This window comes from Thalassophryne amazonica, chromosome 12 (assembly GCF_902500255.1).
Source record: "Thalassophryne amazonica chromosome 12, fThaAma1.1, whole genome shotgun sequence".
In the NCBI taxonomy this organism is placed as follows: Eukaryota; Metazoa; Chordata; class Actinopteri; order Batrachoidiformes; family Batrachoididae; genus Thalassophryne; species Thalassophryne amazonica.
In genome coordinates this window covers 82,818,743-82,843,662 of record NC_047114.1, presented here as the reverse complement: position 1 = coordinate 82,843,662, position 24,920 = coordinate 82,818,743, and the positions used below count along the sequence as shown (strand labels likewise).

The 24,920-nt window shown below is 41.5% G+C and overlaps 1 protein-coding gene and 1 long non-coding RNA gene across 2 annotated transcripts in view; one reads left to right on the top strand and one right to left on the bottom strand.

The window, feature by feature from the left end:
• prkci (protein kinase C, iota) overlaps positions 1-16,744 on the top strand; it is a 91,934-nt gene extending 75,190 nt beyond the window's left edge. The window contains exons 17-18 of the mRNA XM_034182907.1: positions 16,346-16,461; positions 16,598-16,744. Coding sequence (XP_034038798.1) covers positions 16,346-16,461; positions 16,598-16,685 — 204 coding nt within the window. The 3' untranslated portion in view covers positions 16,686-16,744. The remainder of the gene's footprint in view (positions 1-16,345; positions 16,462-16,597) is intronic.
• Positions 10,326-11,658, bottom strand: LOC117521581. Its single transcript, XR_004563980.1, has 2 exons — positions 11,620-11,658; positions 10,326-10,839 (listed from the first exon to the last, which is right to left on the bottom strand). It is a non-coding gene; the product is annotated as an uncharacterized LOC117521581 (long non-coding RNA).
• Positions 16,745-24,920: the final 8,176 nt, after the last annotated feature.

The following is a 24,920-nucleotide window of genomic DNA, read 5'->3' as shown; positions in this document are numbered from 1 at the left end:
ATGTATTGTGGACACAGTTATTGCCCTTTGATGAATTTACAGTAAATCATCACTTTGACAGCCAGCTCTTTTGACAAGTCAGGGGATAGATGCATAAACATTTCCAAGTCACTGATTATGTCTTGGACGATAAATCTGTGTGGGTTAAATAGTTCTCAAAAACTAAGGTACTGTGCAAAGAGGAGGGAGATGAGTGAGGAATGCCGCCAAGACACCCAGACAACCCAGAAGAAGTTAACGGCTTCTGTGGCAGCGACTGAAGAAATTGTGCATAGTGCAAATTTTGAGTTTTGCATCACCAGTTATACAGCTTCATGGAAGGATTTTCTTTAAAAAGATGTGAAATTCCAGCTACAGTTTGCCAGAAGGTACATGAGAGATACAAGCCTAGATTTGATCTGTTGTATGAAAATCCTTCTCTGCTCTACTTCATTATGAGGCTGCAAGGGGTGGTGCAACAAACAAAAGGTGCACTATGCATAATTTCTCCCATGATAGCCACAGAAGCCTATCACTTCTTCAGAGGTGTCTTGGTGGCTTCCCTCACTAGTCTCCTTCTTGCATGGTCACTCAGGTTTTAAGAACTGCTTCCTCCATGCAAATTTACGGCACAGTACCATACCGTTTGAATTTCTTAGAGATTGATGTAAATGAAGTCCAACACACGTTCAATGAATTGGAAATGTTCATGTATCCATCCTGACATGACAAAAGAAAACTGGCTGTAAAAGGTTGCCAATAATTGTGTCCAGCATACATTTTATGTTAGTATTTTTGTTTATGAAAACATTTTATTTTGTTCTTGTTGACAAATGACTTTGGACATTTTAAAAAATATAGATTTGATTGAACAAAATTACCTTGTTTACATTTATTTCTGACCATATATTAAAATGTGTACAAAAAAATAAACAGGTACCAAACATTTTATCCATGTATGTACATTTACATAAATACATTATTAGGTTGTTTTCTTCTCATTTTTGTGTCGTCCTCAACTTTTTGGTCGTTGTGTGTTTTCTTAAGTTGTCTTGTTGAGTTCCTTAAAGATTTTTTAATACATTGTTATTGTTGTTTATCATTTCAAATGAAGTAAATCAGTCTCATTGCATGTTGGTTGCCATATAGGTCAGATTTCATCAAATAGGTCAAATTTCATCTATTTATTGATCATCTTTAGATGGAGAGTGTTTGTGCTAGACAGCAGAAGGTCAGACCTAAGTGCACGGTGTTGCTTTCCTTCTGCCTGGCAAACGTAGATACTCTCAGACCTGAGGGTTGATAACAATGGGGAGACACAAATGTCCTTGTGCAAGGTAGACAAGCGGGCACCACAGGAAAACAGTAACAGATGAATCAAGATGAAAAGACTGACGGCAAATCTGTCTGAGTGTCAATGACCGCACTGCTCTCAAGATGTGCATTTCACACTTGTTTGTGCAGTTATAAAATTTCATACCGATTAAGAATTTTAAAGAGCATTTAATTGTATTAGCAATTCTGGATACTGTGATTGGAAAGTTTTAATTTATTTAATTACTGTTGTAGTAATTACACTGTTGTGGTGTAAAGGTGTTGTTAAACGATCAACAAACAGCTGCAGGGGTGGGGGGAGTCTAACATTGGAATCCCCCTGTCCATATATGATTTTCGGGAGCACTTCTCCGATGAACCTATTTGTTGGATTTCAGTAAAACGTAAGTAATTCTGGCTCAGCATCTTCAAGGAGAGATGATTGGACTTTTGTTTTTGTTTATTTATCTATTTTTAAATATTTCAATTACAAGTACAGTTTCAGTTTCATTAATTCAGGTATTGCTTCACAAAAGATTTACTGCACTATATGTGTGTGTGTGTGTGTGTATATATATGTATATATATATATATGTGTGTATGTATGCGTATGTATACGAGGTCTGTCCATAAAGTATAGGTCCTTTTTATTTTTTTCAAAAACTATATGGATTTCATTCATATGTTTTTATGTCAGACATGCTTGAACCCTCGTGCGCATGCGTGAGTTTTTCCACGCCTGTCGGTGACATCATTCGCCTGTGAGCACTCCTTGTGGGAGGAGTCGTCCAGCCGCGACGCTCCGCCACAGGAAAAACACCTCTGTTGGAAGCCTTAAGGACAAGTTGGAACATGTCCAGCTGTTAAACAATTTCTCATATACTCACTCCACTGAAAGCCATCAAAAGCTGCCTGGATTTTACAAATGGTTATCAACACGGAGGTGTTTTTCCTGCGTCCCGACGCGCGGACCCGTCCGCATGTCTTTCATTAAAAAAATCTCCTTTAACAGTGGAATATCCGGATAAAATGCTGAAACCGACTTCTTCTGAAACTTCTCTGTTCTCTCACGACGTCCTGGATCAATATAGCCTGAAATGTGGAGGTTTTAAGCTTGAAACAGGCTGATGACGCCGCCTGAGAGCGCTGCGCGACGTCTCGCACTGTGGGAAGTCCTTAAAGCGACAGTGTCACCTCAAAATCTCTCATCAGCCGTTAAAATTTTCACTGAAAACCAGCTTAATTTTTCGAACCATGTCCACTTCGATGTGTCTCACAGGTTTAGAAAAAATTTTGATCAAACAAAGCGCCAGTCTCTCAGCAACTTCTCAGACAAAGGAATTCCGACGAGGGGCTGGACAACTCCTCCCACAAGGAGTGCTCACAGGCGAATGACGTCACCGACAGGCGTGGAAAAACTCACGCATGCGCACGAGGGTTCAAGCATGTCTGACGTAAAAACATATGAATGAAATATGAATGAATATATATGTGTGTGTGTGTGTGTGTGTGTATATATATGTGTGTGTGTGTGTGTGTGTGTATATATATGTGTGTGTGTGTGTGTGTGTGTATATATGTGTGTGTGTGTGTGTGTATATATATGTGTGTGTGTGTGTGTGTGTGTATATATGTGTGTGTGTGTGTGTGTGTGTGTGTATATATGTGTGTGTGTGTATATATATACACACACACTACTCAGAATTGAACACCATGAATTTTTTTTTTCAGTTATCTCATAAAGTGAAAATTTTATTTATCCTAGACTCACTACACTAAAATGTTTAAAGCATTTTTTTTATTTGATAATTACAGCCTATATTCATTCATTTTCTATACCCACTTATTCTCGGCGAGTGTCACGGTGGGCAAGGAGCCTATCACAGCAGTCACAGGGCAAGAGGCAAGCTAAGCACATTCACACTTGGACATACACCTACGGTCAGTTTAGAGACACGAGTTCCTCTAACTTGCATGTCTTTGGAAGTTTTGGTACTGTGGGCAGGTGACAGATCCTGCTGACAAAGGCAGTCAGCAAGTCCGTAAAGATTGTCAACAGATGGAAGCATAGTAGAGAAGCTTGAATCTTCGACTGGACTGGGTTGCTTGATGCGAGGATGTTTCGCTTCAAATCGCAGAAGCTTCCTCGGCTAAAATTCTTGCTCTGGTATCTGACTTCTGTCTTCACTCTTGTAGAGAAGAATAAACAAAAGCCACAAAAGCTGGAGTTTTAAACCTAACCAGACCCCTCCTACCGAGAGGCAGACTGCTATAGGCTAGTGACTAAACAATAGCTCTAATTAGCACCTATTGTGCTGTAGTTAGCACCCTCCTAATGACAGGGCAGCAGTCCCTCCTAATGATGGAACGGACACCTCTCATGATGGCTCCCTTCACGACTCTCCTGATGACGTGAATGACTCATTACATGAACAAAAGACTGAAACTGCTTTGACCTGAGTACCCCATTGTAAACAGGGGACAAATCATGTCTCAGACCCCCTTCCCGGTTAAGACTGGGTTTCAACTGTTTCACATAGAATGCCTCCTTGATCCCTCTCTCAAACCATTTCCTTTCTCTGGCTAAGATTTTAACTTCATTGTCCTCAAACATGTGATTAGTGTCTTTCAGGTGGAGATGAACTGCAGACTGAGGTCCACTGGCGCCCTCTCTGCGGTGCTAGTATAGCCTTTTGTGTAAAGGTTGCTTAAGCCCCTTTCACACTGGGGGTACTCCCGGTTGCTCCCAGTTGCGCTGTGCATCATTATGACGACGCCGCGTGGAAGCATCTCAGTGTCGAGACGATGCAGCTCGGCGTCACATCAGCACAAGGGGCGCAATGGAGGAAGCAAGTCGGGCACCGAAAAATTAAACCTGTTTAATTTTTTTGGCATCCTGTGCTCGACGCAGAAAGGAAGTGGTTCCAGCGCAAGTCGGGGCAAAGAGGCGTTACCCGGCGTGACTCGGAAGCCAGTTTATGATTCCTGCTGTGTTCCATTGTTCCCGCAGTATAAATCACGCAGGATTGTTTTTATACCATGTACTTAATGCAGTAAAAACTACATGCTGAAAAAGACCACAGAAAAAAAAATGTTGATTGCAGCTCAGCTCCTCTCTGTCTGGTGAAGAGATGCACTGAGAAGCACCTGCAGCTTCTTCTCTCACAAATGTGTTTAAATAAAATCCATAAAAGTCCTCCTCACAAACTGATTGCCAGAAATATCCAGTAAAAAGTCCGGGCATCTCTAGTCCACTCATGGACGTTCGTTCACGCACACACATGTGAACAATTAAAAGAAAAAAAAGTCTGGCTGCAGGCATTAGTTCCTTGTTCTCTGCTCAAACTCTCACATCACAGTTAAAAAAAGGACATAAGTCCTGAGACAGGACATGTCAACATCAAGTAGAACTCCAGACATCTCCACATTTGCTTAAGAACGGTTTGCGCGCGTCTTGCGGTCAAAGGAGGAAAGATAAACTATAACAGAACTCAGAGCTCAGCCCTGCAGCTCTGCACAAGAACAAATTTAAAGTAGAAGAGAAGTCAAAGTGCACAGTCTGTCTACAGCCAAACTGTGCACTCTGACTTCTCTGTGCAGAGAACCTGCAGGCTGCGTTCTCACCTCCTCTCTGCCCCCTGCTGCGCGCACCTGATGCAGATATTCCTGCGTCGTCATGACACCACAGGAAGCAACTGGGAGCAGCCCCGGTGTGAAAGGGGCTTTAGTCTCACCTATGTAGTGTTCATTACAGTTTTCCTGACATCTGATAGCATGAAGCATGAAATTGTCTAAAATCTCCTGGGAGATTTGCTGCATTGATTTGGTAAAACATAGTGGACCAATACCAGCAGATGCCATGGTTCCCCAAATCATCACTGACTGTGGAAACCTCACACTGGCATTCAAGCAACTTGGAATATGTGCCTCTCCACTCCAGACTCTGGGACCTTGATTCCCAAAGACAAACATGGTGGTGCCCTGTGGCTGCGGCCACGGTAGCTCCCGATAGCGATGTGCATTTTATGTTAAATATGTCATCCGTACCCTCGCAGTTTCCTACAAGAATCACATACAACAGGAGTACATTACTTGGACTGAGAAACAACACCACCACAAAGGATCTTTCAGGAGTTAACCTAGTCATGGATCGAGAAACTCTTCTTGGACTAGGACTTATACCCCAGTGAGACAATGGGGCCTCCAAGACAGCGGGCTCCTCCTTCCACACCAGCCGAAACTGGAAGCAGCTGAAGCGGCAGGGGAGACTGAGCATGCGCCGGCGGAGGTGTGCTAGAACTGGCAAGCGAGGCTGTCGAGCTGGCATCACCAACAGACTGAAAAGAAATCCTCACAGAACCGCACTACCGTCTATTCTCTTATCCAGTGTTCGCTCACTGGAAAAATAAGATGGACTACTTCAAGCTGGATTTAACAACACAAAGAAATGTGAGAGACTGCAACGCAATCATCCTCACTGAGACGTGGCTTCACAACACTGTTCCGGAGAGCACCATTCAACTGGAAGGGCTAACAACATTCCGAGCGGACAGAAACCACGCCAGCAGGGGTAAATCTCGGGGAGGTGGTGTGTGCATTTACATCAATAACTGGTGCACAAATGCTGCAGTTATCACAAGACACTGCTCAGAAAACATTGAGTTTTTAACCCTCAACTGCCGCCCATTCTACCTGCCGAGGGAAGTCAACACCGTCAACATCACAGCTGTTTACATTCCACCCAGCGCAAACACAAAGGAAGCGCTCTCCATTCTGTACCAGTCTGAGTACACTACAAAACACACACCCAGACTCAGTCTGCATAATCGCTGGCGATTTTAATCAGGGCAACTTAAAAACAGTACTGCCACACTATCACAACGATGTGAACTTTGCAACAAGAAGGGAGAACACACTCGACCAGGTCTACACAAACATCAGACAGGCTTTCAGAGCAGTTCCACACCCCCACCTGGGATCATCAGACCATCTCTCTGTTATGCTAATTCCAGCCTACAGACCTTGACGAGGAGCAAACCAGCTGTGAAGCTGATCAGGGCCTGGCCAGAGGGAGCCACAGGAGCTCTACAGAACTGTTTTGAAATCACAGACTGGTCTGTTTTCAAGGAGGCGGCCACCACCAACCAGCACGTCAACCTCACCGAATACACAGACTCAGTAACTGGATACATAACAAAACGCATGGAAGATGTAACCGTCACCAAGGACATTACAGTAAGAGAAAACGAAAAACTCTGGTTCACCAGGGAGGTACGTGAGCTCCTGAGAGCACGCAACACTGCTTTCAAGTCTGGGAACAAGGAGGCCCTCAAGTCAGCCAGGGCCGACCTGCACCGGGGCGTGAGAGCAGCCAAGCGCGCCTATGGACAGAAAATCAGCTCCCACTTCACAGACACAAATGACCCAAGACGACTGTGGCAAGGCATCCAGTCAGTCACAGACTACAAGCCAGCCCCCCCACCGTGTGAGGACAACACAGACTTCCTCAACTCACTTAACACCTTTTTCAGCCGGTTTGAAGAAAATAACACAACACCACCTACAAAAGCCCCCGTCAGCCCAGACAACATAACACTTCAACTGGACCCAGCGGACGTGAGGATGACCCTACTCAAGGTGAGCCCCAGAAAAGCTGCAGGTCCAAACAACATACCCGGGCGTGTGCTCAGATCCTGTGCAGACTCACTCACCGACGTCCTCACAGACATCTACAACATCTCTCTGAACCAAGCCACCATACCAGCAAGCTTTAAAGCTACCACCATTGTACCGCTACCAAAGAAATCACCAACATCATCACTAAACGACTACAGACCCATAGCACTCACTTCCATCATGATGAAGTGCTTTGAAAGACTGGTAAAGGCCCACATAACATCCACCCTCCCCACTACTCTGGACCCATATCAGTTTGCCTGCCGCCCCAAGCGCTCCACTGATGACGCCATAGTAACAGCACTCCACCTCTGCCTGGCTCATCTGGAAAACAAAAGCAGTCACGCACGGATGCTGTTCATCGACTTCAGTTCCGCGTTGAACACTGTCATCCCCCAACATCTGGTAGACAAGCTGAGTGAAATAAGCATCAATACTTCACTGTGCAACTGGTTGCTGGACTTCCTCACAAACAGACCGCAGACAGTCGGCAACAACTCCTCAGCGACCACCATCATAAACACCGGGGTGCCGCAAGGATGTGTGTTATCTCCTCTGCTGTTCACACTGACCCATGATTGCTGTGCCAGATTTGCAACGAATCACATCATCAAATTCGCCGATGACACAACAGTGGTGGGTCTCATCACTTTACTCTTCGCACCTTACACACTGCATCTACACTACTGCACATAACCTGTATGTCCACTGATTGTACTTCTGCTGCTGTGTGTGTGTGTGTGTGTGTGTGTATTTATTGTACATGTCTGTATCAGTATGTCAGTCTTTTTACTGCACACTGTGTGTGTGTGTGGTTGTGAGTGAAATGTGTCAGAGAGAGAAATGTAAATTCATGTATCAGTATGTTAGTTTTTACTGCACTGTGTGTGTGTGCGCGTGTGAGATTATTGTCAATGTCTTATCTATAATGTTAGTTTAACTACACATTGGCGACTGGTCAAACGCAATTTCAATCTTCTGTGTTAACCATGTTACATAGATTTTTGACAATAAAGTACACTTTGACTTTGACAAATGAAATGCAAAATTTACTTTTATCTCAAAAGAGGACTTTGGACCACTGAGCAGCAGTTTAGTTCTTTTTCTCCTTAGTTCAGGTAAGATGCTTCTGACATTGTCTCTACTTCAGGAGTGGATTGACATGGAATACACACTTGTATACCATTTCCTTGACACATCTGTGTGTGGTGGCTCTTGGTGCAGCCTCCGGCCTCCATCCCCTTCTTCAGCAGCTCCTCACTTGTACATCTTTTCCTACCACACTATTTCCCCTTCCAGTCAAGTTTCCATGAATATGCTTTGACATAGCACTCTGTGAACGGCCAGCCCTTTCAGCATTGACCTTTTCTTGCTTGCTCTCCTTGTGGAGGGTGTCAGTGAGTATCTTCTGGACCACTGTCAAGTCTTTCCCATGATTGTGGTTGTGTGTATTGAACCCGATTGAGAGATTCATGGTGTTTACTCAAAGAAAATGAAATGATAATATTTTAATTATAAATTATAATTATAAATTATTTTAAATCAAAATTTTAAAAAGGCTTGAAACACTTTAGTTTATGTTAAGTGAATAAAAACTGTATAAAATTTGCACGTTCTGAAATAAGTCAAAAAATGTTTCCACAAAGTTTTTCACAATATTTCTTGAGGACAAAAATACGGGTACCTTGATGGTTTTTCACTCTCTGTAAGGAGGAAAAGTTCTAATTTGAGATTGAGTAACATTCCCTTTTTCTTACCTGTAACAATGTGCCTAGAAATATACTTGCTTTTAACTATGTGTTTGCATCCTCATGACTGCTGCTTCGTGTATTCTCTGTCTGATTGGTGCGCCAGTTTTGCACATCCTCAAAAATTGACGATAAGCGTCCACAAGCTACAATATACACATGAATCACAGAGGCAGTATCAGGACAATCAGCAGCAACAAACGGTGTCTGAAAGTTATTAATAAATGGTAAATGGACTGCATTTACAGTTGTGCTCAAAGGTTTACATACCCTGGCAGAACTTTTGCTTTTTTGGCCATTTTTAAGAAAATCTGAATGACAACACAAAAACTTTTTTCACTCATGGTTAGTGGTTGGGCGAAGCCATTTATTGTCAAAAAACTGTTTCCTCTTTTTAAATCAAAATGACAAGAGAACTACCCAAATGAACCTGATCAAAAGTTTACATACCCCTGTTCTTCATACTGTATATTGCCCCCTTTAACATCAACGACAGCTTGGAGTCTTTTGTGATGTTGTGGATGAGGCTCTCTGATGGTAAAGCTGCCACTGAATATGTTTTGGACTTTATTTACATCATTTACAAAGAAATACAAACAATATGGCACTCTATGGTAAATCTGCATGAAGTAGACAGTTCTCAAAAACTGAGTGACTGTGCAAGAAGTAGAAGAGTGAGGAAAGCCACCCAGACAACCCAGAAGAAGTTAGGCTTACGTGGCTGTGATTGGAGAAATTATGCACAGTGCAAGCTTTGCATTTTGTATCATCAGTTATCCATCTTCATGATGAAGTGGTATAGAGGAGGATTTTCTTAAAAAGAAGACCTGATAGTTTAGCTACAAATTGCCAGAAGGTACATCTGAGATGCAAGCCTGGATTTGATCTGTTTTGGTGAAAGAAAATCCTTCTCTGCTGTACTTCACTATGAAGCTAAGAGTAGTGATGCAAAAAAGTTTTTGTGTTGTCATTCATATTCTCTTTAAAATGGCCAAAAAAAAAGCAAACATTCTGCCAGGGTATGTAAAGGTTTGAGCACAACTGTATATAACGCTTTTCCATGTGCATCAGACGTTCAAAACGCTTTATAATTATGCCTCAGATGCACTCACACACCAGTGTCATGGTACTGCCATACAAGGTGCTCACTGCACACCGGGAGCAACTTGGGGATTAAGGAACTAGCCTAAGGGCACTTAGTAATTTTCTGGTCTGGCTGAGTTTTGAACCGAGGATACTCTGGTCTGAAGCCCAGCGCTTAATCACTAGACCATCACCTCCCCACATTGTGTGATCAAGTCTGCAATTACCCACATGTATATGATGTGTCATTGACATTGCATAGCAACAAATGCTTGTCTGAGTAACTGGCAAGAGATCAGTCAAATTTTAAGCCTGTTTCCAGCATGCAAAACCAGAAGTTCTACGTGGTCTGTGTGCCCTCTGGCTAGCATACGTAGTTCATAGGCAAGTCTGTGTACAGTTACATTCATGACGCACCCACTTCTTCAAGCAAACGTGGTTAAGAAGCAAGTGCAGTTGTGTTCAAAATAATAATGTTGTGTTTTAAAAAAGTGAGTAAAGCTCAAAATCCTCAAAAATAGCAAATTTATTTCCATACAGGCAAATGCATTGGGAACACTACATATTCTATTCCAAATCAAAACATGAAGAAAGATTTATCAAATGTATTACTTTGCTGAAAGTGAAGAAAAAGGAATATTAGACTATTCATAAAAATAGCAGTGTCTGCATTTTTCTTTACAAACTCAAACATTTACAGTATAAACTGACATGCTTGAAGATTTATCTTTCCTGTGAATCACTGAGCTAATGTTTAGTTATGTAACCACTGTTTCTGAGAACTGCTTTACATCTGTGTTACATGGAATCAACAAACTTCTGGCACCTGTGAACAGGTATTCCAGCCCAGGACTACATTCCACAGTTCCTCTGCATTTCTTGGTTTTGCCTCAGAAACAGCATTGTTGAAGTCACCCCACAAGTTTTTTTTTAATGGATTAAAGTTCCAGGATTGGGCTGGCCACTCCATAACGTTAATCTTGAACCAAGATGCTACTCGTTTGCTGCTGTGTTTGGGGTCATTGTCTTGTTGAAACACCTATTTTAAGCCTTAACACCTTGAGACAGAAATTAGTTCACCCTAAGGACAGGATCCCTATTTACAAACAGAGCAATGTAGTGTATTCTATCAGATGTCAGGAAAACTGTAATGAACACTACATAGGTGAGACTAAGCAACCTTTACACAAAAGGCTATACCAGCACCGCAGAGAGGGCGCCAGTGGACCTCAGTCTGCAGTTCATCTCCACCTGAAAGACACTAACCACACGTTTGAGGACAAGGAAGTTAAAATCTTAGCCAGAGAGAAGAAATGGTTTGAGAGAGGTGTCAAAGAAGCATTCTATGTGAAACATTTGAAACCCAGCCTTAACCGGGGAGGGGGTCTGAGACACGCTTTGTCCCCTGTTTACAATGGGGTACTCAGGTCAAAGCAGTTTCAGTCTTTTGTTCATGGTAATGAGTCATTCACGTCATCAGGAGAGTCGTCAAGGGAGCCATCAGGAGAGGCTTCCGTCCCATCATTAGGAGGGACAGCTGCCCCTGTCATTAGGAGGGTGCTAACTACAGCACAGTAGGTGCTAATTAGAACTATTGTTTAGTCACTAGCCTATAGCAGTCCGCCTCTCGGTAGGAGGGGTCTGGTTAGGTTTAAAAAACTCCAGCTTTTGTTGGCTTCTGTTTATTCTTCTCTACAAGAGTGAAGACAGAAGTCAGACTACCAGAGCAAGAATTTTAGCTGAGGAAGCTTCTGCAATTTGAAGCGAAACGTCCTCGCGTCAAGCAACCCAGTCCAGTCGAAGATTCAAGCTTCTCTACCCATTTTAAGGCCATTTCCTCTTCAGCATAAGGTAACATTGACCTCTTCAAGTATTTTGATGTATTCAAACTGACCCATGATCCGTGGTATGTGATAAATAGGCCCAACTCCATAGAAACATCTTCACAGTGTACTGTGGCTTGGATTTATTGATGGCATTTTAATGCACAGAGATACCGTGACGAGATCCTGAGGCCCATTGTTGTGCCATACATCCAAGAACATCACCTCATGTTGCAGCAGGATAATGCACGGCCCCATGTTGCAAGGATCTGTACACAATTCTTGGAAGCTGAAAATGTCCCAGTTCTTGCATGGCCGGCATACTCACTGGACATGTCACCCATTGAGCATGTTTGGGATGCTCTGGACCGGTGTATACAACAGCATGTACCAGTTCCTGCCAATATCCAGCAACTTCGCACAGCCATTGAAGAGGAGTGGACCAACATTCCACAGGCCACAATTGACAACCTGATCAACTCTATGCGAAGGAGATGTGTTGCACTGCATGAGGCAAATGGTGGTCACACCAGATACTGACTGGTATCCCCCCCAATAAAACAAAACTGCACCTTTCAGAGTGGCCTTTTATTGTGGGCAGTCTAAGGCACACCTGTACACTAATCATGGTGTCTAATCAGCATCTTGTTATGGCACACCTGTGAGGTGGGATGGATTATCTCAGCAAAGGAGAAGTGCTCACTATCACAGATTTAGACTGGTTTGTGAACAATATTTGAGGGAAATGGTGATATTGTGTATGTGGAAAAAGTTTTAGATCTTTGAGTTCATCTCATACAAAATCAATCAATTTTTTTTATATAGCGCCAAATCACAACAAACAGTTGCCCAAAGGCGCTTTATATTGTAAGGCAAGGCCATACAGTAATTATGTAAAACCCCAACGGTCAAAACGACCCCCTGTGAGCAAGCACTTGGCTACAGTGGGAAGGAAAAACTCCCTTTTAACAGGAAGAAACCTCCAGCAGAACCAGGCTCAGGGAGGGGCAGTCTTCTGCTAGGACTGGTTGGGGCTGAGGGAGAGAACCAGGAAAAAGATATGGTGTGGAGGGGAGCAGAGATCGATCACTAGTGATTAAATGCAGAGTGGTGCATACAGAGCAAAAAGAGAAAGAAACAGTGCATCATGGGAACCCCCCAGCAGTCTACGTCTATAGCAGCATAACTAAGGGATGTTTCAGGGTCACCTGATCCAGCCCTAACTATAAGCTTTAGCAAAAAGGAAAGTTTTAAGCCTAATCTTAAAAGTAGAGAGGGTGTCTGTCTCCCTGATCTGAATTGGGAGCTGGTTCCACAGGAGAGGAGCCTGAAAGCTGAAGGCTCTGCCTCCCATTCTACTCTTACAAACCCTAGGAACTACAAGTAAGCCTGCAGTCTGAGAGCGAAGCGCTCTATTGGGGTGATATGGTACTACGAGGTCCCTAAGATAAGATGGGACCTGATTATTCAAAACCTTATAAGTAAGAAGAAGAATTTTAAATTCTACTCTAGAATTAACAGGAAGCCAATGAAGAGAGGCCAATATGGGTGAGATATGCTCTCTCCTTCTAGTCCCCGTTAGTACTCTAGCTGCAGCATTTTGAATTAACTGAAGGCTTTTTAGGGAACTTTTAGGACAACCTGATAATAATGAATTACAATAGTCCAGCCTAGAGGAAATAATGCATGAATTAGTTTTTCAGCATCACTCTGAGACAAGACCTTTCTGATTTTAGAGATATTGCGTAAATGCAAAAAGCAGTCCTACATATTTGTTTAATATGCGCTTTGAATGACATATCCTGATCAAAAATGACTCCAAGATTTCTCACAGTATTACTAGAGGTCAGGGTAATGCCATCCAGAATAAGGATCTGGTTAGACACCATGTTTCTAAGATTTGTGGGGCCAAGTACAATAACTTCAGTTTTATCTGAGTTTAAAAGCAGGAAATTAGAGGTCATCCATGTCTTTATGTCTGTAAGACAATCCTGCAGTTTAGCCAATTGGTGTGTGTCCTCTGGCTTCATGGATAGATAAAGCTGGGTATCATCTGCGTAACAATGAAAATTTAAGCAATACCGTCTAATAATACTGCCTAAGGGAAGCATGTATAAAGTGAATAAAATTGGTCCTAGCACAGAACCTTGTGGAACTCCATAATTAACTTTAGTCTGTGAAGAAGATTCCCCATTTACATGAACAAATTGTAATCTATTAGACAAATATGATTCAAACCACCGCAGTGCAGTGCCTTTAATACCTATGGCATGCTCTAATCTCTGTAATAAAATGTTATGGTCAACAGTATCAAAAGCAGCACTGAGGTCTAACAGAACAAGCACAGAGATGAGTCCACTGTCTGAGGCCATAAGATCATTTGTAACCTTCACTAATGCAGTTTCTGTACTATGATGAATTCTAAAACCTGACTGAAACTCTTCAAATAGACCATTCCTCTGCAGATGATCAGTTAGCTGTTTTACAACTACCCTTTCAAGAATTTTTGAGAGAAAAGGGAGGTTGGAGATTGGCCTATAATTAGCTAAGATAGCTGGGTCAAGTGATGGCTTTTTAAGTAATGGTTTAATGGTTTAATGGGAGCAAAACCAAAAATGTTGCGTTTATATTTTTGTTGAGTGTACGAAGGGTTATTATCTATGTAGATGCTGTTATTGTAGTCTGTACTAATGGTATTGATGCAATCTGTCTTGATCCCGTCTTGATTGGAGGAGCAGTGTGCTACAGAGTTTAGGAATTAACTTGATTACAGGTGCTATGGTGATCAGACTCACTGATCTCTCAGTTGGTGTACGACTTTGTTCTACCGAATGTTATAATCATAGTGCTTTCTTTAAAAAAAAGAAATGCACATGTACGAGGTCTATTAGAAAAGTATCCGACCTTATTTAAAAAAAACAAAAAACATATGGATTTGAATCACGTGTGCTTGCGTGAGCCAACCTTGAACCTTCATGCGCATGCGTGATTTTTTTCACACCTGTCGGTTGCGTCATTCGCCTGTGAGCAGGCTTTGAGAGAGGAGTGGTCCACCCCGTCGGCGGATTTTCATTGTCAGGGAAATGGCTGAGAGACTGCTGCTTTGCTTGATCATATTTTTTTTAGAAACTGTGAGGCACATCCATGTGGACACCATTCGATAAATTCAGGTGGTTTTTGGTGAAAATTTTATGGGCTTCAAAGACATTAAGGGATGTTACTGTCGCTTTAAGGACAGCCCACAGCAGCTGTGGGGCACGCCGCGCTCCAGCTGCCATCGACAGGCTGAACGACCATTTCATTTCTAAACGGATCGCTCTGTGGATCCGTGACATCGTGTGCACTTTCTCTGGTTATCACAAGAGCCGGACATCACCCATTTTCCTGCAGATTTCACTTTTAACAAGAGATTTTGTCATGGAAAGCCAAGCGGACGCTTCGCGCGTCATGATTGATTCGCTGCTGGGCCGACACAAAACCACCTCCGTTTTGGTCTCACAGGACGGCTTTGAGCCCCCACAGCTGCTGTGGGCCGTCCTTAAAGCGACAGTAACATCCCTTAATGTCTTTGAAGCCCATAAAATTTTCACCAAAAACCACCTGAATTTCTCGAATGGTGTCCACATGGATGTGCCTCACAGTTTCTAAAAAAAATTTGATTAAGCAAAGCAGCAGTCTCTCAGCCATTTCCGTGACAATGAAAATCCGCCGAGGGGGGTGGACCACTCCTCACTCAAAGCCTGCTCACACGCGATTGACGCAACCGACAGGCGTGAAAAAAATCACGCATGCACATGAAGGTTCAAGGTTGGCTCACGCAATCACGTGATTCAAATCCATATGTTTTTTTTGTTTTTTTTAAATAAGGTCGGATACTTTTCTAATAGACCTTGTATTGAGCCTGACTTTGTTTTCCTGTCTTATGTTACTGCATTTGCAGCCTTTTGCTTCACCAAATTAAACCAACCTTGTAATAGTTGTCATTCAATAAAAGGCAATGTACTAGAGTTACTCTGTGCATTTGTAATGGGTCACAGTCAGACACATTTCTGCGCTTTAGCCCGACAGACGTTTGGAGGCAGCGTGCCAGGGATCACTATGACCTCCTTTTCCCTGTTTGGTCTGGGATGCAGAGAGCAACCAGTGGGTTGGAGTGTCTGTGTGGATCAGATTACACCCTTCCTCCCCGCCTCCATCCCCCCTCACAACACACAATTTCTCTGCAACACAACCACTTACCTGCAGGGGGAGCAGTAACTGGCTTTTGTAGGCAAAAGTGTTGAAAGTAGTGACTGGTTTCAGTCGTAATGACAGTTGATACAGAAACAGAGGAAACCTGCCATGTTGCTTCCGGCTCCTCGTGTATTTTTAGTCATAGATGTATGTGGACACATGGGTTAGACTCCTATTGCTATACAACTTAAATATTTGAAGGTAGGTCACATGCTGACAGTGATGTGAGAAGGTGTTGCAGTGGTTAGCATTCTCACCTCACAGTAAGAAGGTCCTGGGTTTAACCACCCCATGCTAATTTTTCTTGTGCATTTGGAGTTGTGTCCGGAAGGGCAAATCAATATGGCAATCCATACCGGATCTGCTTTGGTGACCCCGAGTAAAAAAAACAAAAAAAAAACAAAACAGGAGCCAAAACAAGGATGATGTTCACTTAATGGCTGTCTGAATTGTTTTGTTTTTCTACCTGACGTCTGCCTATTATTTCAGCTGGAGCAGAAACAAGTGGTCCCTCCATTTAAACCCAACATCTCAGGGGAGTTTGGACTAGACAACTTTGACGTCCAGTTCACCAACGAGCCAATCCAACTCACGCCGGACGATGAGTGAGTTCCAGTTTTTTGTTTTTTGTTTTTGGTCTTAGAATAACTTGCGCTGATGAAGAGGTTCTGTGATATTCATATAAATTATGTGTTTTTTAAAAATGTTAATTGCAAAACCAATATCCTTTTTACGTTGCAGGGATGTGGTCAAGAAGATCGACCAGTCTGAGTTCGAAGGGTTTGAGTACATCAACCCACTCCTGATGTCAGCGGAGGAGTGTGTGTGAGGGACACACACATCGTCTGTGGTCATGAACACCACACATACACACACACACACACCACACATGCACGTGTCAGCGTGGCCTCTTGGCGGCTTCAGCTTCGTGGTTGCAAGACAACCTGACGACATCAACCTTCTGTTCGAGGGCCACACACGCACAGTACAACGCTTATTTGCCAAAACCAGTCTCTCAATCTGCCATTTTTAACCATTTGCCCTTAAGTCTTTTTCTCAGTTATTTTTGGTCATTTATATGTGCACTGATATCAGTTTTCCCTTTGGGGCCTTTGGTAGCCAATCAGGCTACAATGTTCTTCCAAGGTTACTGTACACGGGGTGGGAGGGATGAGACTTGATGAAGCCCCTCAGATATAAACAAAATATCCTCTACTTCCAGATTGGTTGGGTGGTTTCACTACCTTTTTTTTTTTTTTTTTTTTGAATATACAAGAAAATTTGCCTATGTGGAAGTATGGAAGCCCTCAGCCTTTAATATGTTCTATATATATATCTATATATATATCTATATATATATATATATTTTTTTTTTTTCTTTTTTCTTTTCTCTTTCGGTGACATTAAATAAAATAACTCAGGCTTCCCTGGATAAAAATTTCTAAAATGACATCATTTTTAAAGTAAGAGTGAAAACAAATCTTTAGATGTTATTAATTAGATTTTAACAAATGGTTATGTGTAAGTATGGACACCAAATGAGTAAATCATCACTCTTTCACAAAGGTTTCTTTAAACACATTTGAGACATTGATATGTGAACATTCCCAACTCCCTGAATGTGTGTTGCACTTCATTTATAACTAGTACAAAAAAAAAAAACTAACTAAATAGTACGGTACCACATAAGTCTCTGTAGAGGAAGGAGACTTGTGAGGGAAGCCACCAAGGCAGCCATGACAGCTATGTGAAAGGATTATAGACATCTGGCTGTGATTGGAGAAACTGTGTAGTGCAGCTTTTGTCTTCTGGCAAATTGTAGCTGAAATGTCACAACTTCTTTAAAATAATTAAAAATATAAATATATCTTCTGTGCCACTCCGCGGTGAAGCTGTGCAACTATTAATGAAACAAAGGCTGCATAATGCACAGTCACTCCAATCACAGCTTCATGTACAGCTTCAGGAAGATGTACTGTCCTAAAGCTGAGGTTTTATGTATGTATGTGCAGATTTTTCGTTCTCCCAGTTTTAATATTATGCCTTTCTGAAACCTATGGGTTTTTTTTGTGTGTGTGTGTGTGTGTGTGTGTACATCATCATTCCATGTGCAACTACTAAGTGACTGTTGAAGTGAAGCTCGGTTGAAAGTCTGAAGCTGTGACACAGTCTGGTTTTGTCCTGCTGATGCTGTCCTGCAGCCTCTTGGGTGGGGGGGTTGGGGGGTTGTGGCTTAAAAATGAATGAGAGCTTTCCATTTTACAAACTATAAGCAACAATTCAGTTTTTTTTTTTTTTATTGGACTTTTTTGTGTGGGTGGGGCTGCTTTAAAGTGTATCTGGTGAGCCGCTCCTTACCTCCTCACTGCAGCAGGATTACAGTTTGTTTGCACATGAATCTGCAGACTGCGTGATCAGAGCTTCCTTCGGACAGTGTTTTTGCTCTCATGTTGTGGTAGGAGCACAATCTGTTACACACTTTACCTTTGTTACTTTTGATGAATCAAATTTTTTTTTTTTTATCACTACATTGATTCCAAATGGTCACTATGTTAATAAAAACACTATTTTGTTGTATTTTGAGGGTGAACTCTACCCACATGACTCTTCTGACCTTGATTATTACTGTGCAAAAAAACAAAAAAGAAAAGCAACACAGTAAAATAAACATTTTATTTCTCTCCTCGTCTTACGGTGTGTTGTGAGTGTATTGGTTGTTCATTTAAAGTGACAGTATGTAGGATTTAGTGTCATCTAGTGGTGAGGTTGCAGATTGCATCATGCTGTCACTGGTCACAATTTTGCTTTGCTTTTTCATTACTATTATTATTATTATTTTATTTATTTATTTTGCTATGTTTCATGCTCCTTTTCCTTCTCTTGTGATAAGCAATATGTGTGATCCTCTCTCACAAAAATGAGGGTTTCAAACCTGTTAGCCTGTCCTAGCAACCAAGGCCTTATTCAAAACTACTAAAAATATTGATTTGTTGCTGCAGGCAATCATACACTAATAAATAAAGGGTTATAAATGCTATATATATTTTTGATAATAAACATCTGTAAATCAAACATGCTGGTGCTTTAAATGTTAATACAAAAGATCTTTAGATATCTAGCAGGTTTTGATTTGACTTCACTTTCGTTTTTGCAGTATACTAAATATATAGCAATCATTGGGTGTTGAGAACAAGTTAGTTTTACAGTTTAGACTTCTAGTGATTTCAGGAAATGAGACAACCTGTTCGTGCTCACCTGTGTATATGGTCAGACTGAGAGAAGAGACACAAGAGTCCAGCTACCTGCAGTCACGTGACTTAAAACAATCGCAGAGGTGAAAAGGTCATAGACACTGGAGCTACTCTTATGATGTCATACGTTGCTGAGGTTTGCAAGGTAGAACAAAAAGAACATAGAAAGGATGAAGTTTCAGAAAAATAATAAAGCTGATTGATTTGTGTGCTGCAATAACTCAATGGTGGCTGAAAGGGAGGAAAAAAAACATGCTGGGCTTATTCCATACCCTGTTCCTCCTCAATTGAACCTGATTTGGGAGGAAATGACTCTCCTTGTGACTGTAGGAGGTAAAAAGGGCTTCACTATGCAAAGGACAAGGATAAATGTCTCTGCATAATTCTGAAATCCCATGATGTTGTATTTGACGTTGTTGTGCCCTCTCCATTGGAGAATGGAAGTACGCCTCCCCAGGCCCTGTGTCCCCACATCGCCCTGCGGAAGAGGCAGGGAACTAACCTTGTATAATTAATGATGTAAAACAGGAGGAGGATCTGCAAACAATCCCGTTTTAATTGCTCTTATCGTGTTGAGCGTATTATTCAATCCCTGAAGGGATTCATTAAGCAGTAGAAGACTTACTTGGTGTTAAACACAATCCTTTAGTAAAACATACATTGCTATTTAAAGTGCACAGCAAACTTCGTGGCATAGTTTGCACATTGTTCTGCTGCAGTCACTGGTGATCTTGACTGTCGTGGTACTCTGTAAAATGAAGCAATAAAAAGATTTACTTCATTAAGGAACAAGGGGGATTGCTCATGATAAACACTTAAATGTAAAAGAACTGTGTGCAGCTGTAGCTCAAAAAATGGAATATTGTGAAAAAGTTCCTTTTTTGCCAATTATTTCAGAAACTGAAAAATTCATACATTCTAGACTCATGTTTTGATAATTACAACCTACACCTCCAAAATAAAAACACTGAACATTTCACGTCAAAGTCACAATTTATGCAGGATAAATTCCATGAATTTCTGGTTCAGTCGACTACAGCCATGAAGAAGACTGATGACTGTTGTCCACAAGACAGTTACACCTTCCGCTAGCAGGATAATCCACCGAGGGGTATTTATGAAAGGGTTGGTCGTTCCCAGAGTGCTCTATCAAAGCATGTTCACAGAAAGTTGACTGGAAGGGAAAAGTGTAGTAAAAGATGCACAAGCAACAGGGATGACCACAGCCTTGAGAAGATTGTTGAGCAAATCTTATTCAAGAACTTAAGGAGCTTCAGTGTACTGAGCCTGGTGTCAGTGTATGGAGAGCCACCACATAGAGACATGTCCAGAACAAAATCCTCTGGTCTGATGAGACAAAGATTGAACTCTTTAGCATGAATGCCAGGCGTCATGTTTGGAGGAAACCAGGTACATCCCTACAGTGAAGCTTAGTGGTGGCAGCATCATGCTGTGGGGATGTTTTTCAGCAGCAGGAACTGGGAGACTAGTCAGGATTGAGGGAAAGATGAATGCAGCAATGTACAGAGACATCCTGGATGAAAACCTGCTCCAGAACGCTCTTGACCACAGACTGGGGCAACTGTTCATCTTTCACCAGGACAATGACTCTAAGCACACAGCAAAGATATCAAAGGAGTGTCTTCAGGACAACTCTGTGAATGTCCTTGAGTGGTCCAGCCAGAGCCCAGACCTGAATCAGATTGAACATCTCTGGAGAGATATAAAAATGGCTGTGCACCGATGCTTCCCATTCAACCTGATGGAGCTTGAGCGGTGCTGTACAGAGGAATGGGGAAAAACTGCTCAAAGATAGGTGCACCAAGCTTGTGGCATTATATTCAAGAAAACGTGAGGCTGTAATTGCTGCCATAGGTGCATCAACAAAGTATTAAGCAAAGGGTGTGAATACTTATGTACATGTAATTTCTTAGTTTTTTTATTTTAGTAAATGTGCAAAAACTTAAAAAACAAACCTTTTTCATGTTGTTATTATGGGATGTTGTGAGTAAATTTCTTTGTTAGTTTTGTTTTTGAATCTCTGTGTAAAGCTGTCAGTGAAGTCGATTATCCACTAACTGAAGGCTCTGTCATTTTTGTCCCAGTTTACCATGGTTCACTTTGTCCCCATCAGTTCCACAGAAATGTGGAAAATGTAGAAAAATAGCATATATGGTTTCAATAATTCTTCCTCTTTGCTAGTGCATAAGTTGTATTTCCTGCCAACACTGTTAATACATAGTTAATTTTGTTTGATAGCAATGCATCTGCAGTATTTGCCTGGAGGATCAGGTCTCTGGAGAACAATGATCTTTAATGCTTTCATTTGCTGATTTTGAGACCCCATTAATATCACAAAGATGCTGCTAAATGTCATGTTACCACTTTGCTCAACCTCTATTGGATTATAAATTACTAAATAATGGCCCTTTCAGCTGAGGAAGGATCTGACACTTTTCTCCACTAAGGCCCAAAGTGACGACTGTCACAGTGTTAAAAATGTATTTTAAAAAGGAACTACAGTTTCCACTTGGTATGGATGCACCTCAGAATGTCCTAGGAGGCTACTGGACTGGACACCAAGTGGGAAAAGAACTCAGTGGACACGGTGAAGGTCTATAGAAGTAATGTAGATGAAGATGACAGCGCAAGAGAAATAGAGAGTTCTAATATTAAAGTGTGAAATTTGAGGTTAATATCAGAATTCTCATTGGAAATTAGAAAACTGAAATATGGTTTTGAATGCTCAGCCTTATTGTGTTATAGTTACAAGAATAACTTCCATGGCACTCATGTTGGACCAAACTCTTTAAAATCTATAATGTGTCAGATTTATTGCCATCTAGTGGTGAGGGAGCATGTTTTGGGCTATGGTGCGTGATGGGGCCTTGTTAAGGGGGTGTGCTCCCATGTAGATATGAAGGGCCCCCACCCACTTGTTGCAGGTAAATTATACACTAACGAATAGATGGTTATGAATGCTCGATTGTAATTCTTCTAATAATAGTTTAGGAAGAACTGAATGTGAAGAAATGGAGCAGCCGTCATGGGAAAAGCCATCATATGCTCACAATACCAACTCAACAACATGAGCAACTCACTTTGTAATCTTCAACATATCAGCAGTAGAAGAAAATCAGAAGACCTGCGGTCAGGTGTGAGTATTGTAATGAACAGTTTCTATCAACCCTGCAAGACTTAAGGAATTAACAGTCTGTTTACCGCTACTGCGAGCCTCTTCACCCCTCTTTTTTTCAATTGCTTTTTGACACAATAAGCAAGAGTGTAAAACCTGAAGTAAAACCTAAATTAACAAAACCAGCAATGATAAAGCATAAAATATGTTGTAGGCTTCTCTGGTAAACTAATGAATGGTGGAAATTACTTTACTGAACAATAAATAACAAAAGCAGACACTGAATCTTTAACAGAACTCAGCAGCCTGAGCAGTGGGTCCACAGTTCCTGTAGAAATGTAATAATATTGTCACAAAAATATGTTGGAAGTCATAAAATGCTAAAATGTCTTAATATGCAATTTTAGAATTTTTAGAAAAATGCAGTTTAATGTTTATTTTTAGCTAATTGGTGCAAATCAACATGCAAATCCATCTCGGAACTGCTGCGTGAAAACAAGGGAGAAATTGGAGGGACTCACTAATCGGTGTGCACCCCTAGTTACAACAAATCAGACGGATGGCATCAAAAACCTTGCACAATCTGATCAAACATAACTTCATCATGACATCACTTATACCAATCAATCACAAATATTTTGTTGATCAGTATCAATTTTAGATCATCTCTCCAGCCCTATTGGTTGAGGAGGTATTGCAAAAAACGTGTTTCGCATCATGTTTTTGTTGACGTTGACCTTGACTTTTGTCCAATCCTCTCCCAAAGTAAATCATGTTGACACACTTGCCCAAGTAATATTCCCAACAAGTTTAGTGAAAATCCATCCAGTCGTTTTGTAGTTATCTTCTGCACAGGCAGACACATGCACACAGGACCAATTACAGTACCCTGCTTTGCTGGCACACATGGTAAATATAGCCTGAATGATGTCCCTCCCTCCAACCTGGTGACTAGGAGTCTTTGTATAGTGCACATGATCTCAGGCCTACACCTCAGCATGCATCATTACCCAAAATTAGAGGTACGTCTACCGGAAGACCTGGAAAATATTTCAGTTTTCACCATTGATTTCAGAGAGGACATAAGTCCAATAACAACTAGACAAGAGTATCAGCTAATGGCAGATCTTATCAGTGTAGTAGTAAGTTTAAATGCTGTCAGAGAACACTCCCCCCATCACTGTCCATTTCATCTTTCAGCTCTTCTTTTCTTTCCCCCAATGAACAATCAGCACTGGTCGCATTATTGCACATACGAGATTAATTCACTTCTCGCTGCACATGGAATGATGCTATTACGTGGAAATCAATGTCTCTGGTGTTGTTGTGTGGAGCTGAACAGGGTGTACGCACATCTGCTCGCATAATACATTTGCTGACCTTGCTGTCAGAGAGTGAGCCAGAAAGAAAGAGAGAGAGAGAGAGAGGCTGTGGCCAAACAGCGAGCCGTGTTGTTTATCAAAGCTTTATCAAGCTGCTCTGCTCTCACAGATGTGTCACATCAGACTGTGGGTCAGCCAGCCAGTCAGCGTGTACTCCCAGCTGAAAATAAAAAGTACACAGTCTGTGCCGCCAGAGCGCCATAACCTTTAAGACGACAGATTCCAGACGAGAAGACGAGTTACAGTCAAACAAGCCAAGAAAATTGCTTGAAGGTTAATGGTATAAATATAGTATAATTACACAATCATCCCATTTCTGATCCCCTCAGATTTATGAACTCCCATCTTCACTGAAGGCCGAGCAGCCTGCCTGAATGACCTCTTGACCTTATGAGGATAGGTATATAAAAACAGAGAGGGGAGGAGATCTATTGAATCGTGTCTTTTTTTCTTTTTTTTACAAACATGATAGGCTGCCACATCTAAAGAGAAATCAGAGATTTCTGATGTCCGACAATCTGGATCCGGATCTGGATCACCTCCAAAATTCAGTGGAGTCTTCTATGCCCTAATATGTATCTGTGATGCAAATGTGGTGAGAATCCGTGAAGTAGTTTTGACGTAACCCTTCAAAGCTTGTATAAAGTGAAATCTTGATCAAGAATCCGGATCCAGATCCAGATCACCTCCATATTCAGTGGTGTCTTCCATGCCCTAATATCTATCTGTGGTGCAAATTTGGTGACAATCCGTGAAGTAGTTTTGAAGTAAGCCTGAAAAGCCTGTGAAGTGAAATCCTGAGCCAGAATCCGGATCCAGATCCAGATCACCTCCAAAATTCAGTGGAGTCCTTCATGCCATAATATCTATCTGTGGTGAGAATCCGTGAAGTAGTTTTGATGGAATCATTCAAAGCCTATATAAAGTGAAATCTTGATCCAGAAATTTTGATCCCGAATCCAGATCAGGATCTGGATCACCTCCAAAATTTAATGGATTCTTTCCATAGCCTTAATATCTATTTGTGGTGAAAATTTAGTCAAAAATCCATGCAGTAGTTTTGACGTAATCCTGCTAACAGGTAGGCAGGCAGACAGACAGACAAATAAATAAACGCTGATGTTTTTATTATGTCCTTGGTGGACATAATAACAAAAAAAAAATAAAAATTAATCAATAATACAAATAAATAAAAAAATAAAAATCAACCCCACCAAGTGCTTGCAAAAAGAACTGTTTCTGCAGATAAGATACTGACAGTCTGCACCATTAAAACTACAGTGTGTAGGATTTAG